The following is an 18,907-nucleotide window of genomic DNA, read 5'->3' as shown; positions in this document are numbered from 1 at the left end:
CTTCCTGGGGCGAACCTATGGTTGTTCCTGATTGGGGACCCCACCAGGGCTCCCCGCACCCCTCTCTGTCGCCTCCACTGTCCCCAGATATTCAATGTTGCCGCCACCACCGGGTTCGTGGTAAACTTTTTAGGTGAGATCGGTAGCGGCGCCGTCACCAGCGCCTCTAAACTCGTCCCTTTACAGGACTTTCTCTCCAGTCTTTCCCACGCCGCTCCCTCACCCTCCATCATCCATTTACGTATCATTGCCACATTGGCGGCCCAGTAGTAATCGGCCAAGTTCGGTAGTGCCAATCCTCCTCTGTCCCTACTACGCTGAAGGAACCCCCTCCTTACTCTCGGAACTTTCCCTGCCCACACGAAGCTCGTGATGCTCCTGTCTATTTTATTAAAAAAGGTCTTAGTGATTAGTATAGGGAGACATTGAAATACAAATGAGAACCTCGGGAGGACCATCATCTTAATTGCTTGCACCCTGCCCGCCAGCGATAGAGGCTGCATGTCCCACCTCTTGAAGTCCTCCTCCATTTGTTCTACCAACCGTGTCAGATTAAGTCTGTGCAAGGTTCCCCAGCTCCTAGCGATCTGAATCCCCAGGTATCGGAAGTTTCTTTCCACTTTCCTTAGAGGCAAGCCTTCTATCTCTCTACTCTGGTCCCCTGGATGTATCACAAATAATTCACTCTTCCCCATGTTTAGCCTATACCCCGAGAAATCCCCGAACCCCCTCAAAATTCGCATAACCTCTATCATTCCCCCCGCTGGGTCCGACACGTATAACAATAGGTCATCCGCATATAACGAGACTCGGTGTTCTTCTCCCCCTCTAATCACCCCTCTCCATTTCCTGGAGTCTCTCAATGCCATGGCCAGAGGTTCAATTGCCAACGCGAACAACAATGGAGACAGCGGGCATCCCTGTCTTGTTCCCCTATATAGTCGGAAATACTCCGATCTATGTCGACCTGTAACTACGCTTGCCGTTGGAGCCCCATAAAGAAGTCTAACCCAGCTAATAAACCCGTTCCCAAACCCAAACCTCCTTAACACTTCCCATAAATACTCCCACTCCACCCTATCAAATGCCTTCTCTGCGTCCATTGCCGCCACTATCTCTGCCTCCCCCTCCACTGGGGGCATCATTATCACCCCTAATAGTCGTCGCACGTTAACATTCAGTTGTCTCCCTTTTACGAACCCTGTCTGGTCTTCGTGCACCACCCCCGGGACACAGTCCTCTATCCTCGATGCCAGTACCTTTGCCAACAATTTGGCGTCCACGTTCAACAATGAAATGGGTCTATAGGACCCGCACTGCAACGGATCTTTATCCCTCTTCAAAATTAACGATATCGTCGCCTCCGACATCGTCGGGGGTAGAGTCCCCCCTTTCCTGGCCTCATTGAACGTCCTCACCATCAACGGGGCCAACAAGTCCACATATTTTCTGTAATACTCCACCGGGAACCCGTCTGGTCCTGGGGCCTTCCCTGCTTGCATGCTTCCCAGTCCCTTAATAACCTCGTCCACCCCAATCGGTGCCCCCAGGCCTACCACCCCCCGCTCCTCCACTTTCGGGAACCTCAATTGGTCCAGGAACTGCCGCATCCCCTCCTCTCCCTCTGGGGGTTGAGACCTATACAGTTCCTCATAGAAGGTCTTGAACACCTCATTTATCTTTCCTGCCCTTCGCACCGTGTCTCCCCTTTCGTCTCTAATTCCTCCTATTTCCCTCGCTGCTGCCCTCTTTCGCAATTGATGAGCCAACAGGCGACTCGCCTTTTCCCCATATTCATACCTCCTCCCCTGTGCCTTCCTCCACAGTACCTCCGCCTTTCTGGTGGTCAGAAGGTCAAATTCCGTCTGGAGTCGTCTCCTCTCCCTGTACAATTCCTCCTCCGGGGTCTCTGCAAATTCCCTATCCACCCTTAAAATCTCCCCCAGTAATCTTTCCCTTTCCTTGGCCTCTGTTTTCCTTTTGTGGGCCCCAATGGAGATCAGCTCTCCTCTGACCACCGCTTTTAGTGCTTCCCATACCACTCCCACAGGGACCTCGCCGTCGTCATTGACCTCCAGGTATCTCTCAATACACCCCCGCACTCTTGCACACACTCCCTCATCCGCCATCAGTCCCACATCTAATCGCCAGAGTGTTCTCTGCTCCCTTTCCTCTCCTAATTCCAGGTCCACCCAATGTGGGGCATGATCCGAAACCGCTATGGCTGAGTACTCAGCTTCTTCCACCCTAGAGATCAACGACGTTCCCAAAACAAAAAAATCTATCCGGGAGTACACTTTATGGACATGGGAGAAGAAGGAATACTCCCTAGCCCTAGGTCTAAGAAATCGCCATGGATCCACTCCCCCCATTTGGTCCATAAACCCCTTAAGTACCTTGGCCGCTGCCGGCCTTCTTCCGGTCCTTGAGCTGGATCTATCTAGCCCCGGGTCCAGCACCGTATTAAAGTCCCCTCCTAAAATCAAGTTTCCTACCTCCAGGTCCGGTATACGCCCCAGCATCCGTCTCATAAATCCTGCATCGTCCCAGTTTGGGGCATACACGTTAACCAACACGACCTCCATTCCCTCCAGCCTGCCACTCACCATTACATATCTACCTCCGCTATCTGCTACGATGTTCTTTGCTTCAAATGCGACCTGTTTCCCCACCAAAATGGCCACCCCTCTATTCTTTGCGTCCAGTCCTGAGTGGAACACCTGTCCCACCCATCCTTTCCTTAGCCTAACTTGGTCCGCCACCTTTAGGTGCGTCTCTTGGAGCATAACCACGTCTGCCCTTAGTCCTTTCAAATGCGCGAGCACTCGGGCCCTTTTTATCGGTCCGTTCAGGCCTCTCACGTTCCACGTGATCAGCCTCACTAGGGGGCTACCTGCCCCCCTCCCGTGTCGACTAGCCATTACCTTCTCTAGGCCAGTCCCATATCCCGCCTCCGCGCTCCCGCTCGCTCCCCCAGCGTCGCACACCATCCCCGCCCACCCACTCTTTAGCCATTTCCTTTTGGATTTCCGCAGCAGCAACCCAGTTGTCCCCCCCCCCTTCTCCCTCCCGCCTCCCCTCCCCGCTAGATCTCTTTCTAGCTTGATTGCTCCCCCCATATTACTTCCGTAAGTCAGCTGACTTCAACTGACCCCGGCTACTCCTGCTCACTCCTCGACCCCCCCCATGTGGGGAACTCCCATCCGCCTTGCGCCTGTCTTCCCGCCTTATTCTTTCTGGTGCGGGAACATCCCTTTACCTGACCCGCCTCTTATGGCGCAGCTCCCTTTCCCCTCCCCCTCCCCTTCCCCATTCTCCAACTATGTCCCGTCTTTCCCCCCTCACCGGCGCCCACATTTCCCCAATGTCTCCCCCCTTCCCTGTTTACTTCTCAATTAACTTCCACCGTAACATTAACAATAACATTTCCTGCAGCATCAGTCCCTCAGTTCCGATCCAATTTCTCTTCTTTGATGAAGGTCCATGCTTCCTCCGCCGTCTCGAAATAATGGTGTCTCTCCTGATACGTGACCCATAGTCTTGCCGGCTGCAGCATCCCGAACTTCACCTTCCTTTTATGCAACACCTCTTTGGCTCGGTTGAAGCTCGCCCTCCTTCTCGCCACCTCCGCACTCCAATCCTGGTATACCCGTACCACTGCATTCTCCCATCTGCTACTCCGCACCTTTTTAGCCCATCTCAGGACCTCTTCTCTATCCTTAAGGCGGTAAAATCGCACGATTATCGCCCTGGGTGGTTCTCCCGCTTTTGGTCTTCTCGCCGGAATCCGATTTGCCCACTCCACCTCCAAGGGGCCCGTAGGGGCCTCAGCACCCATCAGTGAGCTCAGCATCGTACTTGCGTACGCTCCACAGTCCACTCCTTCCACACCCTCAGGGAGACCCAGTATCCGAAGGTTCTTCCTTCGCGCTCCATTTTCTAGGGCTTCGATCCTTTCAGTACACTTTTTATGAAGTGCCTCGTGCGTCTGTGTCTTAACCGCCAGGCCCAGGATCTCGTCCTCAATATCTGTCACCTTCTGCTCCACCACACGGAGCTCTGTCTCCTGGGTCTTTAATGTCTCCTTGAGCCCCTCAATTGCCTGTAGCAACGGGGTCAGCACCTCCCTCTTCAGCAGCTCCACGCACCGTCTCACAATTTCATGCTCAGGCCCCCATGTCGCCTGCGCTTTCTCCGCCGCCATCTTGTACTTCTCTCTTTCTGACCCTTTGGTCGACGATTCCTCGCGCTGCAGCCGCCGCCGCCGGTTTTTTCCTCCTTCGTTTGGGGGGGACGCCCTTCTCACACACCCCACACCGGGTTGCGTCGTCGAAAAATTCCCCGTTGAGGCTCTTAAAAGAGCCCGAAGGTCCGTCGGAGCTGGAGCCGCCGAAGCGTGCGGCTAGCTAGGCATCACCGCAACCGGAAGTCCCTTCAGTGGCCTTGATGAGGTCTTTTCACAGTTGTTCCCTCTGCTGCTAGAATTCACCTTTGATACAGGCCCTCAGGTCAGCTTGCAGCTTTAAGCTTGCCCTTCCCCCGCCTGCATGCTGGAAGAGGCCCTGTTTATCCTGTAGTTGCAGCCAAATCTTTCACTGTTTCTGCGTGTGTCTGGCAACCAAGAGACATACCCTTCCTGGGGGACACTGTCGGGGGAATATTGCCGCCTTCTTCCCACACCGGGAAATGTCAAACAAATGCCGTGGGGGCCCTGTAAAAGAGCCCAAAAGTCCGTTCCAAGCAGGAGCTGCCGAATATGCGACCTAGCTCTGCATAGCCGCACCCGGAAGTCATGCCTGCCAATTTTAACTGACTGTCATGTTTCATGGCCATTTCCTGAAGTTCAAACTCTCTCTCTTTATCTTTTTCCCTGATCTGTATCTCCCTTTCTCTTTCTTTTTCCTCTCTATCTCTTTTGTATTCAAGCTGCTTTTATTCTTTCTCATGTTCCATTTGTTTAAGTTGTAACTGAATTTTTGCCATTTCCAATGAGTCAAACTGTATCTCAGGAAACTTTAAATGCTTAGCCACCACCATAATTATCTCATCTTTTCGCATTTGCCAGGTAATGTTAACTGCAATGTTTTTGCCAAATCTAACAGTCTGCTTTTAGTCTCTGTCCGTAAGGTACTGCGTGTGACCATCTCCACCCCCCAAAAACTTCTGAGCCTCTGAAAGAGCCATTGTCCACAATACACTCCCCACTTAAACTAAAATACCACACCTGAAAAGCAACCACAATATGCTCACCCCTCACTGTCTTTAAGTTCACTGAGCCAATCCAATAGATAGACTTGTATCCCAGACGAGCCCCCAATTGTTATGGGTCAGGGTTTAGAGAACCCCAAAGTGTATCATGGAGTTCACCTGACCCACAACTTTTAATAGATTGTGGTATGGAGAGCACACGGCCCACTCTACAAGTGTGGTACTTCAGAAAGGGTAAAGTTCTTTTTTAAAGCAAAACAATGTTTATTCTATGAACTCAAGTTAACCTTTTTAAAACAAACCGTGAATATCTTAGCAACCAGTAAATCAAATACACCACCCAAAGAATACAACACTAAGTAATATGTATGCTGTTCTTTTAACACCCAGAAGACTTAACAAATCTTTAAACATAAGCACATCAGAGTTTACAGTCACTACTGAAAACATTTATAATTCTTCTGAATTCACCAAATGACCAAAAGATAGTCCTCCGTGGCAGAGAGATCAACAGTACAGCTGCTTTGGCTGACTTCAGCTGCAACACACTGAAAAACGAAACCAAAAAGACAGACACACCCAAGCTTTTCTCAAAGTGAAACTGAAAAGCAGAACCAGAGCTCAACTCCACCCACACTCTGACATCACTGCAGTAACATGAGCAGCTAACCATTTCTTAAAGCGACATTCTCATGACACATCACACTCCTATGTTAGGATCCTGGATGAGAACCCAACTAATTGTAATTTGTAAAACAGTGAGGAAATGCACCACAGGAGTGATAACACTGACCTTATGTTAAAACAAACTTTAATTTAAAAACAGAGTTAACTATATTAGCAACAAAGAAATAGCTTTACAGTTCACAGTTCTTAATTAAAAGAGAAAACATTAACTTACTTCCTAAACCTGCCACTGTATTCAAATTAAGTAAACCAATATATTTCAAATACCACTTATAAATAAAGTTAACAACCAGTTTTCTACTTGCTTCTCTCGTGCAGAATCTTTGGAGGGAGAATCTTTCAGGACCAGACTGAAACACCTCTGTTCACATGAGAACTCTAGGTCCAACTGACTTTTCAGACAGACCTGGCTCCTCCAGAATTAACTACATCATCTGTACCCAAAGTATAAGGCATTCTTTTTTCTCTTCTGACAAGATGCCCCTTGACTTGTTTAGCCAGGACCAAACACGATATCCCTCATAAATTCAAACATTAACAATATTGCATTTATCAAGCAAGAGCATCATTCATTGCTCCTGAAAATCAGCCTTATATCATTATGAAATGCTGAAAGACAAAGTCATGCCTCGCCCGACAACACCAGATCCTTCATCCAGCCAAACAACCGGCTGCTTCTGCACAAATGGACTTCTTGGCCTCTTCTATATCCACACACATTTCTGAAACCTTCATTGGTGACAGGCAAGGTGCAATCCTTTAAATCCCACAAAAAGATTCGATTTGGATTTATTGTCACATGTACTGAGGTACAGTGAAAGGTATTGTTCTGCGTACAATCCAGACAGGTGGGTCCACACATGAAAAAACATAGGACATACGATAAATACACAATGTAAATACATAGGCACAGGCATCGGCTGAAGCATACAGAGTGTTGTACTACCCAGTAGAGAAGATGTGTGAAGAGATCAGTTCAACCTTTATGAGAGCCATTCAGGAGCTTGGTAACAGCAGGAAAGAAGCTGTTTTTGAATCTGTCAGTGCGTTTTCTCAGACTTTTGTATCTCCAACCTGATGGAAGAGGTTGGCAGAGAGAATAACCCGGGTGGGGGATGGTCTTTGATTATGCTGCCCACTTTCTTAAGGCAGAGGGAGGTGCAGACAGAGTCAATGGATGGGAGGCAAAGAGAATCAGTTCTAGAGAATTGAGTGATCATTTGTGACACCACCGGTGATCTCTGAATATAAAACAATGGGAAATCTATGTGAAATCATTTTAGAAACCATCTGAAGATTTGACAGATCCTTTGAAAGATTCTTCTGAACTACTGGGAGGTCACAAATCCCAGTTGAAAACTCCTTAAGCTAGAACATTGAAAAATAAAATGTCATTGTGAGTCTCAGAACTGTTGGGTACATATCAGATGTGAAATTAAGTTTGTAAAGAAATTAAGATTGAGTACAGGAATGGGCTGATGGTATTATGATTCCATGCCATCAATGGGTGCATCTTTAATCCAATTTAACATGTATTCAAACTAATGATGAAAGAAACAACTGAGGACTCAACTCTCTCTATGATGGGACATTAGGAGAATTGAACTAATGGGAGATCATGTAGAGTTATAAAGCAGGATATTGTTTGTTCAAGTTTCTTAAGGGTGACTCCAAGCAAGTATTTAAGAGGTTTCTGAAAGAAAAAGGAGTTGCATTTTAACATAGATCAAAAAGAGGAATATTGCCTCGACTCGTGAGGGAGAGGCGATGAATTTTGGCCGAACTCCCATGCTGTAACTTTAGTCTTGGGAACTCCAGGAAAACGATGAGTGGTAAAAAAAAAAAAATCCCACAAAAATTTTCCTCTGGGCTTTCTCAAATAAGCTAAAATTGGAAAGTAATTAACCTCTGTACAAAGAGATTAAGAGTAACGTGCAACTCCAAGTTGGCTACAACAAACCAGAAGTATTCTCAATACTCTTGCAGCAAAGAGTCTAAATCCGTGGTGTTAGTCTCAGTATGATTGAACTTAAATTCCACCAGAACACTGCATTGTTTGAAACACGCTGCAAAACCAGAAGGAAAACAAGTGACCAGACGTACATTATTTTTACAAAATTATATTTTATAATACTGATTAATAATCGCTACCCTATGTCTGCACTGGTTCATCCGTATGCTGCTGGCTATGAAGCCTGTTGACGTCATTATGTCTCTAGATTAGAAAAAAGGAGAACAAATCTCATCACCAGGAACTCTGCGGGAAATGCTAATGCTTCAGGTGGAAAAAAACTGTTTAGGAGCAAGATTGTATCACAGTTATCTTTTTGAATAATTTAAAATCAACATTGGTTGTCCTAACTCAGATCTACCCCTTGAATAATAACACATACAGCAGATGCACCAAGTATTTCTTGTACATTTAATTCACTTTATAAACAGGATTGATGTAAAATTATTTAGCTGAACTTTAATTTTGATGAAGCTGTTGGAGGGCATTTTGTGATACTGGGCTATGATATAAATTATAGGTGGCCCTGAAACTACATTTGTGCTCCTATATTACTTTTGAATAGTTCTGATGAGACAAAACGTACTCATTGGCTTAGATGCCTGTTTAGAAGAGGCAATTTGTAGAAATAGATAGTGTATACACAATGCTTGTTAATATCAGAAAGGACAGAAAATGGCTGTTAACTATTTTAGCAATACTAAAGACACAAAATGGCTGAACTAGCCACTTTCCTTTAAAAATAAGTTACAAACTGTGTAAACTACCTCATGAGAACCTAGGGAGTATTTCAACGGCCGCTGATAACAGCTTCCCAGAACAAGAAATGCTATGTGTCCTTAATAAGATCAAGGACCCCAGTTGCAGGCAGGACATCATTATGTTAGTTTTGAATGACTTCTGTATGAAGTTAGGGGCGGGTAAGACAACACCCACTTTAACAATATATGTGATAACTGGGATGCTAGGAAAATTGATTGACTGCATGTAATGAAGTGTGATGCGAATATAGTTGATTGATTGTATGTAAATGAGAATACAACTAATTCTGCCCCTTGAATCTGTATATTAACCCATGTGAGCCTTAGCTCAAGTGAGAAAAGGTGCTGTCAAAGACTGCGGAGCGTCAGGCCTTTCCCCCCAGAATTCTGATATAATAAACTGCTTTTTTACTTATACTCAGGCCTTTGTGTGAATATTTTCACCTCTAACAAAGCAATAATAGCTTGTATTTATATTGCACTGTTAACATAATGAAATGACCCGCGATGCTTCACAGAAATATTATAAAATGAAATGTAACACCAAAACACAAAAGACAGATAACCAAGAACTTGGTCAAAGCGTTATGTTTAAAGGAGTGTGTTGAAAGGAGGAAAGTGAGGTAGAGATACAGAGAGACTTATAGAGCAGAGGAACTATACAGCTGAAATAAAAGCTACCAATGGTGATGCGATTAAAATCAGGAAGGCTCAATGGGCCAGAACACAAATACAAGAACACAAAATTGAAGGAATACAGATATCTCGGAGAGCTGGAGGAGATAGGGAGGAGCCAAGCTATGAAGGGATTTGAAAACAAGGTTGAGTATGGGTGGCACAGTAGCACAGTGCTGTTGCTTCACAGCACTGGGGTCCCAGGTTCAATACCCGGCTTGGGTCATTGTCTGTGCGGAGTGTGCACGTTCTCCCCGTGTCTGTGTGGGTTTCCTCCGGAATCTCCGGTTTCCTCCCACAGTCCCGAAAAACTTCCCGTTCGGTGAATTGGACAATCTACATTCTCCCTCTGTGTACCTGAACAGGAGCCGGAATGTGGCGACTCGAGAAGTTTCACAGTAACTTCCTTGCAGTGTTAATGTAAGCCTACTTGTGACAATAATAAAGATTATTATTATTTTAAAATCAAGCCGTTGTTTAACTGAGAGCCAGTATAGGTTGGCGAGCATCGGGGGATGTGTGAACAGCATCTGGTGCAAGTTTGGAGACAGCTAATAGAATTTGGCTATCCTAAACCTGAGGGGCCGGCCAGCAATGCATCAAAATAGTCAATTCTGGAGATAACCAAGGTGCGGATGAGGGTTTCAGCAGAGGAAGAACTGAGGCAGACTGGGATGGGAGATATTACTGAGATGAAAATAAGTTGTCATAGTTATAGGCAGAGATATTTTTTTTAAATCTTTTTATTCTCCTCATTTTTAACATTTTCATCAAAATAAACAACAAAAGAAAAAACAAACACTAACAATCCCCCATACAAAAACAGCAACCTGCTCAATATACAGACCAAAACATCCACCCGTGCATTCAAGGTAAAAAAAAATTAACAGTCAATCAATAAACAGTGTAACCAAAAACAACAATAACCCCAACACTCACTCCCCCCACTAATGTTGGATGGCAACCAATTCTCGAAAGTGCATAATTACTGTCCCCATGAATTTAGAAACCTTCCTTCATTCCCCTCAGCTCAAATTTCACCTTCTCAAGAGTCAGAAATTGAAGTAGGTCCCCCCGCCAAGCTGAGGCACAGGGTGGCGAAGCTGACCTCAATCCCAATAGGGCCCGCCACTGGGCAATCAGCGAGGCGAAGGCTAAAACATCTGCCCCTGCACCTGCTGCTCGGGCCAGTCCAACACCCCGAAAATGGCTTCTAGGGGCCCTGGTTCCAAGTGCACATGCACTACCCCCGAGATGATACTGAAAACCTCCCTCCAATACTTCTCCAGTTTCGGATAGGACCAAAACATATGTACATGGTTTGCGAGGCTCCTCCCACATCGCTCACATATAATAATAATAATAATCTTTATTGTCACAAGTAGGCTTACATTAACACTGCAATGAAGTTACTGTGAAAAGCCCCGAGTCGCCACATTGTGGCGCCTGTTTGAGTACACAGAGGGAGAATTCAATATGTCCAAATTACACAACAGCGTGTCTTTCGGGACTTGTGGGAGGAAACCGAAGCACCCGGAGGAAACCTACGCAGACATAGGGAGAACGTGCAGACTCCACACAGACAGTGACCCAAGGTGGGAATTGAACCTGGGACCCTGGAGCTGTGAAGCAACAGTGCTAGCCACTGTGCTACCGTGCCGCCAATGCCCTCCACTCCCTCAAAGAGTTGGTTCACCCTCGCCCTCGAGGGGTGTGCCCTATACACTACCTTCAGCTGCTTCAGCCCCAGCCTCACGCACGAGGTTGAGATGTTCACCCACCGGAGCACCTCACACCACAAAGCCTCTTCCATAGCCCCCCCCCCCCCCAACTCTTCCTTCCACTTGGCTTTTATCCCCTCCATGGACACCCAGTTCTTCCCCAAACTCCTCCCGTAGATCACCGACACCATCCCCTTCTCCATTCCTCCTGCTGTCAATACCTCTTCCAACAATGAGGGGGTCGGAGCTAGCGGGAAGCTCCTTCCTGGCAAAGTCTCGGAGCTGCAGGTACCTAAACCCTTCCCCTTGCCCGAGTCCATATTTATCCCCCAACTCTTCCAACCTTGCAAAAAGTCCCCCCAGGATCAGGTCTTTTAATACCCTGACTCCCCTCTCCGCCCATCTCTGAAACGTCCAGTCCAGCCTCCCCGGCTCAAAACTATAATTCTCCCTAATCAGCATCTCCCCTGGCCCAGCCCCCAGCTTCAAATGCTGCCTCAACTGACTCCAAATCTTCAGTGCTGCCACCACCACCAGACTCCCAGAGTACTTGCCCGGGCCATCGGGAGCAGCGCTGTTACCAGCACGCTCAACCCCAACCCCCTACCCAGACCCTTCTCCATTCTAACCTACTGGGGTTATAGGCAAAGATGTGAATGAAAGTTCATCTTGGGGTCCAGTATGACATCGAGGTTGCTCTTGCAGAGAACCTGTGGTCTCAACACGACAAATGGTCTCCTTATGTGCTATAACCATTCCATGCTGGACAGTTTAGACAAACAATGGTAGTTTGAGATTACGTTAAAAAATTATCTTCTTTACAAATCTGGAACTTAGGTCATCTTTCCCTGGCTAAATGTTTAGTTGAGTTTGTACCTGCATTCCCCAGTGCTCTCACAGAATCCAGTTAACGAGTGACAGCCACGCTGGCATTCAGTCCCTTCAGCTGTAAAAGAAAAATGTCAATTAGTAAATGATCATCTAAGTAACGAGTGGAGTTACCATACTGGAAAAACATTTTGAAATATCACCTCTGCAATTTCCAATGGGCTATTTGACTCAAATATGTTTGTATTACTATCTACAGTGGGCATTTAATATTATAGATAGTAAAAGTTTAATTATTCCTAGTATGCTATCTCGAAGGTATCGTTTAATCGGTTACCCAATGATCTACATTTTGTTTTAATTTCAGGCCAATTTCACATTTAAATCCACAGAGCTGAATTCAAAGAATGGACTTAATTAATAATGGGACTGTCAGGCACTAGAGGTCTGATGTTCTTCTGCTGGTGAATGTTATAGAAAAGCAAATTTGAATTAAAAAGTTGTGGAATGTCAGTGAATCATCTGTGTTCAGTTCTCCTCAGAGCATTCATATTGGTGAAGCACAGAAGTAAAAACGTTGATGAAAAGTTTTTAAAAGTCAATTAAATTTCTTAGAGGTTGTTCATGAGGAATCCTAACAATATTCCATTTGCGCCAGTACATCAAAAGCTGAGTACTTAACTCCAGCGTATACATGTCATTAGTGAGAGTAACAAAGCTGAGGATGTGGAAATGAGGTGAGCAGTCAGTACTGTAGGAATTCTATGAGCTGCGGCATAAATTAAATACCATGTTATGGTAGAGGAGAATAAAGAGATCCAAGAGTGTAAGGAGCTTTGAAAATGTAATCATCAGTACCATCCCAGTCAGTCTGCCTTCAGCAAGAGTCAATCTACCTGTGAATAGTGGGCAATGCTTCAGATTGCTCATCCTCACCTGACAGGTGATATGTTCCACTTGGTCCACGAAACCTGTAAGGACAGTTAACTATCTGCACCAAATTACCAGTGATTTTGAAGTTCACCACCGTCCTCAACATTTGTGCCATAGAAACCCAAAATAGCTGGTGTGACATTATGAATGTGCTCATTTGGCTGCTGCATTATTATTACTACATAGATTACTGTGTTCTTGGTAATGGTTATGTTTCTGAATATACTTGTGTGTAATATACAGTCATAGTATGATAAATACGGTCCTCCCCACTTGTTTTGTTCTCTGTAACTACACAAATCCAATCCCTTCTAAATGCTAACCAAATAAAACAAATGGTTTGCTTAGATGACATGAGCACCTTCAAGTCCTTGGTTTCCCCAACTGTTACATGATGGTGTTTTTATTACATGAGATATTTACCTTTAAACACATGGTGGGTTTTCTATTGTTGCTGTGGGTCTTGGATATGCTGGGCACTGGTTTGGAATTACAATTAATGCTGCAGGCAAGGCTGTTGATAAACTCTACCTTTTATTGAACATTATATTAACTATGTACAATACAAACTCAGCATGAGGTTCTACATAGAACTATCTACCATGTTCTGATGTCATGTGATCTTACATCACTGATGTAGACTATATATTTACACTTGTAACATTAACCCTTCATACAACATCTCCCCCAAGTCTGACTTCAATAAATACTATTTACATTATCCTACCCCAACCCCAAAGTCTCTGTCTTCATCTCGTTCCAAGACCTTCCCAAATCAGGATACCCTCAGAGGTTCTTTCTGTTGCTGGTGTTTCTGGTCTGATTTGCATGAGATTCATCCTTTTCGTTCTCCAGATTGCTTTGGAGTTTACAAATTTCACTGCTCTTTTCACAGCACAGTTGCAACAATTCATCAGTCATGGTTTTTAATTCAGCATTCAGCCAGCTGTTCCAATTTGTCAGCAATTCCTTTTCCTGTTCAAGGCATTTTCATGAAATTTAAGAGAGTTCTCATACTTGAAGTTCATCAAATTATAATTGAAGATCTGCCTTTGGTAAAATTTGCTTCTACAAGCTTTCAGGTCCTCATCCAAGTGTTCCGCTTCCTGTGACCGACATTCCAGTATTCTCACCAGTTCTCGTTTGTCATTCGCAAACTGATCATTCAAGCACAAAAGTTGGGTCTCTTCACTGATCAGTTTTTTCTTAGAAGAGCCTAATTCCTCAAGCAGTCTTTGATATTTGTGCATTTCTGATGGTATTTTTTCTTGGTCCTGGGTTAGTTGTTTTCCTTGCCCAGGTTTGTTTGGTTCCTTCACCTGTTCCTGGGAAATATTCTGCCTGGTCTTAAGGTTTTTCAATTCATCAATTTTGTAGATGAGTTGTAGACCTGTGCAAGTTTTCGGTGAACATTATTGATTGTGGATCACCTAAAAGTTTCTGCGATTTATCTTCCTTTGTATCGGAATTTTGCAGTTAACTGTCCCTTGACCTCAGCTGAATGTTTCCTGGACCATGGAGCCTTATGGTCAATAGCTGAAGGAAGTCTGGTTTTAACCACGGTTCTGTGTCTGAAAGAATTGAAACTCTGCTCCAGTGTCTAAGTTTAAGTTTGTTTCATGTCCATTGACCGCATTAACTGAACTCCAATAGTTCCCATTTGACCCTATAACTAATCCCAAGAACAGTACCTCTAATTTTTTTCCTTCTTAATGCTGTTAAATCTATTGAATGGTCCTTGATCTTGGCTGCTTCTCCTCACGTTGTTTTGTTCAGAGCTGCTTGATGTGAAAAGCTGATTTGAAATGGCCTCTCTTTTTGCAAGAATGGCATTCCACAGTTTTGGAGGGGCACCCTTCGCCTGCGACAATGAGAACACTGGATAAAAGCGGCAATGTGCCTTCTTCTCCTTTTCTCTATTTGAGATTAGGTGTGCTGCAATTTCTGTGTGCTATCGACTGGATTATATCAGCCTGTTTATCGCCACAAGATTTCATTTTCACCTTGAATAAAACATTGTTTTGCTTGCTCTCCTCTTGCCTGCCTCATTATCTGTACAGGCTTCAATGGGGTCAAATCATCCCTCGACTGCAGAAGATCCAACTGTGTCTCTTCTAAGACTCCCATAACAATGCAATCCCAAATTAATTTATCTTTCAGCACTGCGTTTGGGTGCCCCTATTGAATATTGTTTGCTCTACAATGGTGTTTTTCCAAAAATAAGTATTAAAGGCTTTGATAACTTCTACATATGCCACCATGTCTTCAGTTGTGCCCTGTCTGCCCATTACATCCTTTGTACTACTGCCTATGGAACATAGGAACAGGAGGAGGCCATTCAGTCCCTCAAGACTGTCCTGCCATTTAACGAGATCACAGCTGATCTGTGGCCTAACTCCATCTAACTGTCTTTGGCCCATATCCCTTAATATCTTTGCTTAACAGAAATATATTTATTGCAGATTTAAATTTAACAACGGATCTAACTTCAACTACTGTTTGTGGGAGAGAGTTCCAAACCTCTACCACCCTTTGAGTGAAGAAGTTCTTCCTAACATTTCTCCTGAATGGTATGGTCTTAATTTTGAGACTATGCCCCCTAGTTTTAGAATCTCCAACCACTGGAAATAGTTTATTTTTATCTACCCTGTCTTTCCCTGTTAATATCTTTAATACTTCGATCTGATCACCCCTTAACCTTCTAAATATTAGCAAATACAGGCCTACTTTGTGTAACTTAACCCCCATAAATCTATGTATCTTTTTAGTAAACCTACATTGCACTCCCTCCAAGGCCAAAATATCCTTTCTAAGCTGTGCTACCCAGAACTGCTAACTGTACTCCAAATGGGGTCTAACCAGAGTTTTGCATAGCTGCAACAAAACGTCTGTGTCTTTATACTCCAATCCTCTAGATATAAATGCTAGCATTTACCATTAGCCTTTTTTGTTTATTTTCTGCACTTGTTCATGGCATTAAGCAACATGGTGGCATAGTGGTTAGCACAGCTGCCTAACAGCGGCAGTTACCCGGGTTCAATTCTGTCTGTGTGGAGTTTGTACTTTCTCCCCGTGACTGTGTGGATTTCCTTCAGGTGCTCCGGAGGCTGTCTACATTGCCACCTAACTTTGCATCATTAGCAAATTTGTATATATGACTTTCTATAACATCAACCAAGTCATTGATGAATAATGTGAATAATTGAGGACCCAACACAGTTCCCTGTGGTACACCACTAGTCACCTGCTGCCAGTTAGAGTATTTACCCATTATCCTCGTTCTCTGTCGCCTGCCACTCAGCCAATTTCCTAATCATGTCAATAATCTGCCCTCAACTCTTGTGGGCTTCCACCTTAGTTAAAAGACCCCTATGGGGGACTTTATCAAATGCCTTCTGGAAGTCCATATAAATAACATCCATAGACATTCTCCTGTCCACTACATTAGTCACCTCTTCAAAAAATTCAATAAGATTAGTCAGACATAATCTTCCCTTCACAAATCCATGCTGGCTCTCCCTGACGGACCAAAATTTTTCAAGGTGTTCAGTTGCCCCATCCCTGATTATAGACTCCAGCAATTTCCCTACCACAGACAAAGAACAAACAAAAGAACAAAGAAATGTACAGCACAGGAACAGGCCCTTCGGACGTCCAAGCCAGTGCCGACCATGCTGCCCGACTAAACTACAATCTTCTACACTTCCTGGGTCCGTATCCCTCTATTCCCATCCTATTCATGTATTTGTCAAGATGCCCCTTAAGTGTCACTATCGTCCCTGCTTCCACCACCTCCTCCGGTAGCGAGTTCCAGGCACCCACTACCCTCTGCGTAAAAAACTTGCCTCGTACATCTACTCTAAACCTTGCCCCTCTCACCTTAAACCTATGCCCCCTAGTAATTGACCCCTCTACCCTGGGGAAAAGCCTCTGGCTATCCAGACGTTAGGCTAACCAGTCTGTAATTCCCCGGTTTCCCCCTTTCACCTTTCTTAAAAAGTGGAGTAATATGTGCAACTTTCCAATCCAGAGGGACTACTCCTGAATCTAGGGAACGCTGAAAGATTATAATTAGGGCATCTACCATGAAATGAAATGAAATTAAATGAAAATCGCTTATTGTCACAAGTAGGCTTCAAATGAAGTTACTGTGAAAAGCCCCTAGTCGCCACATTCCGGCACCTGTTCAGGGAGGCTGGTATGGGAATTGCACCGTGCTGCTGGCCTGCTTGGTCTGCTTTAAAAGCCAGCAATTTAGCCCAGTGTGCTAAATGTGCTCCCTACTTCCTTTAACACCTTTGGGTGGAAACCGTCAGGTCCTAGGGATTTATTGCTCTTTAGTTCCATTAATTTCCTAGTTAATGATGATATACATGTGTCAATTGTATTGTCTCTCTCCTCTATTGATTGTTAATTATTTGGGACTTCCGGAAAGTTATTCTTCTTTTCAACTGTAAATACTGAGGCAAAGTAATTGCTCAAGATGTCTGCCATTTCCCCATTATCACTGACAATATCTCCAGTTTCAGCTTTTGGTGGGCCTACATTGCTCTCGACTGCCCACTTTCCCCTTGTATAACTATAACATTTCTTCTTTTTGATTGTGATGTCCCTTGCAAGTTTTCTTTCATAATATATTTCAGTAGCTCTTATAAGCTGCTTTGTGACCTTTGCTGGTCTTTGTATCCATCCCATGCACCTGGATCTGTGCTGTTTTGCATTTTTGAAAGCCCTTTTAGTTTTATGCTGTCCCTAAACCTTTTAGTTGTCCATGGCTGTTTTTTTGTGAAGTGGAGCCTTTTCCTCTCAGGGGTATATACTCACTCTGCATCTTGTTAAATGTTTCTTTAAACATTCTCCACTGATCTTCAGTTGTTTGACACATTAACAGATCTTCCCAATTTACTGTGAAGGGTCTCTGTTTCATCCTGTTAAAGTCAGCTGTACACAAGTCTAAAATTCTCGTATCTGAACCATGAGTTTCACTTTCAAACGCTACACAGAAATCAATCATGTTGTGATCACTATTTGATAAATGTTCGCACTCAGTTCGGCTGCTAATTAAATTTGGCTCATTACTCATAACTATATCTAACACTGCTAGTCCCCTTGTTACATCTCAAATATATTGCTGCAGGAAACTATCCCGACACATTCCAGAAATTCGCTACTATTCTGACAGGTGCTTGTCTGCCTCTCCCAATCTTTGTGGAAGTTAAAATCCCCCCATTAATATTACTCTGCCTTTGCTAGACAGTTGCCTAACTTCTGCATTTATATAATATAATGCCTCAGACCTGCTACGGGGTCAATACACAACAATTGAGTATAAGAATTGGCAAGTCATGTTGCAGCTGTATAGAACCTTAGTTAGGCCACACTTGGAGTATAGTGTTCAATTCTGGTCGCCACACTACCAGAAGGATGTGGAGGCTTTGGAGAGGGTGCAGAAGAGATTTACCAGAATGTTGCCTGGTATGGAGGGCATGAGCTATGAGGAGCGGTTGAATAAGCTCGGTTTGTTCTCACTGGAACGAAGGAGGTTGAGGGGCGACCTGATAGAGGTATACAAAATTATGAGGGGCATGGACAGAGTGGATAGTCAGAGGCTTTTCCCCAGGGTAGAGGGGTCAATTACTAGGGGGCATAGGTTTAAGGTGAGAGGGGCAAGGTTTAGAGTAGATGTACAAGGCAAGTTTTTTACGCAGAGGGTAGTGGGTACCTGGAACTCGCTACCGGAGGAGGTAGTGGAAGCAGGGACGATAGGGACATTTAAGGGGCATCTTGACAAATATATGAATAGGATGGGAATAGAAGGATACGGACCCAGGAAGTGTAGAAGATTGTAGTTTAGTCGGGCAGTGTGGTCGGCACGGGCTTGGAGGGCCGAAGGGCCTGTTCCTGTGCTGTACATTTCTTTGTTCTTTGTTCTTTGTAGCCATTACAGTTTTAGATCCTTTTTTGCTCACCCATATGATCTCCACTGGATGCTTTCCCCTCATGGTATCCTTCCTCACCATTGATAGTATTTCTAATCAGTAAGGCTACTCCACCCCCTCTGCCATATTCTCTGTCCCTCCTGT

At 44.6% G+C, this 18,907-nt stretch overlaps 1 protein-coding gene across 3 annotated transcripts in view; it reads right to left on the bottom strand.

The window, feature by feature from the left end:
• The window catches only part of dlk1 (delta like non-canonical Notch ligand 1), a 103,723-nt gene that overhangs the window by 39,533 nt on the left and 45,283 nt on the right, over positions 1-18,907 (bottom strand). For all 3 annotated transcript variants that reach the window (XM_072490690.1, XM_072490710.1, XM_072490700.1), the window contains exon 3: positions 11,940-12,009. In XM_072490690.1, coding sequence (XP_072346791.1) covers positions 11,940-12,009 — 70 coding nt within the window. The remainder of the gene's footprint in view (positions 1-11,939; positions 12,010-18,907) is intronic.

This window comes from Scyliorhinus torazame, chromosome 2, assembly GCF_047496885.1.
Source record: "Scyliorhinus torazame isolate Kashiwa2021f chromosome 2, sScyTor2.1, whole genome shotgun sequence".
Classification (NCBI taxonomy): Eukaryota; Metazoa; Chordata; class Chondrichthyes; order Carcharhiniformes; family Scyliorhinidae; genus Scyliorhinus; species Scyliorhinus torazame.
The sequence above is the reverse complement of the archived record's forward strand: the minus strand, read 5'-3'. Positions and strand labels throughout refer to the sequence as shown.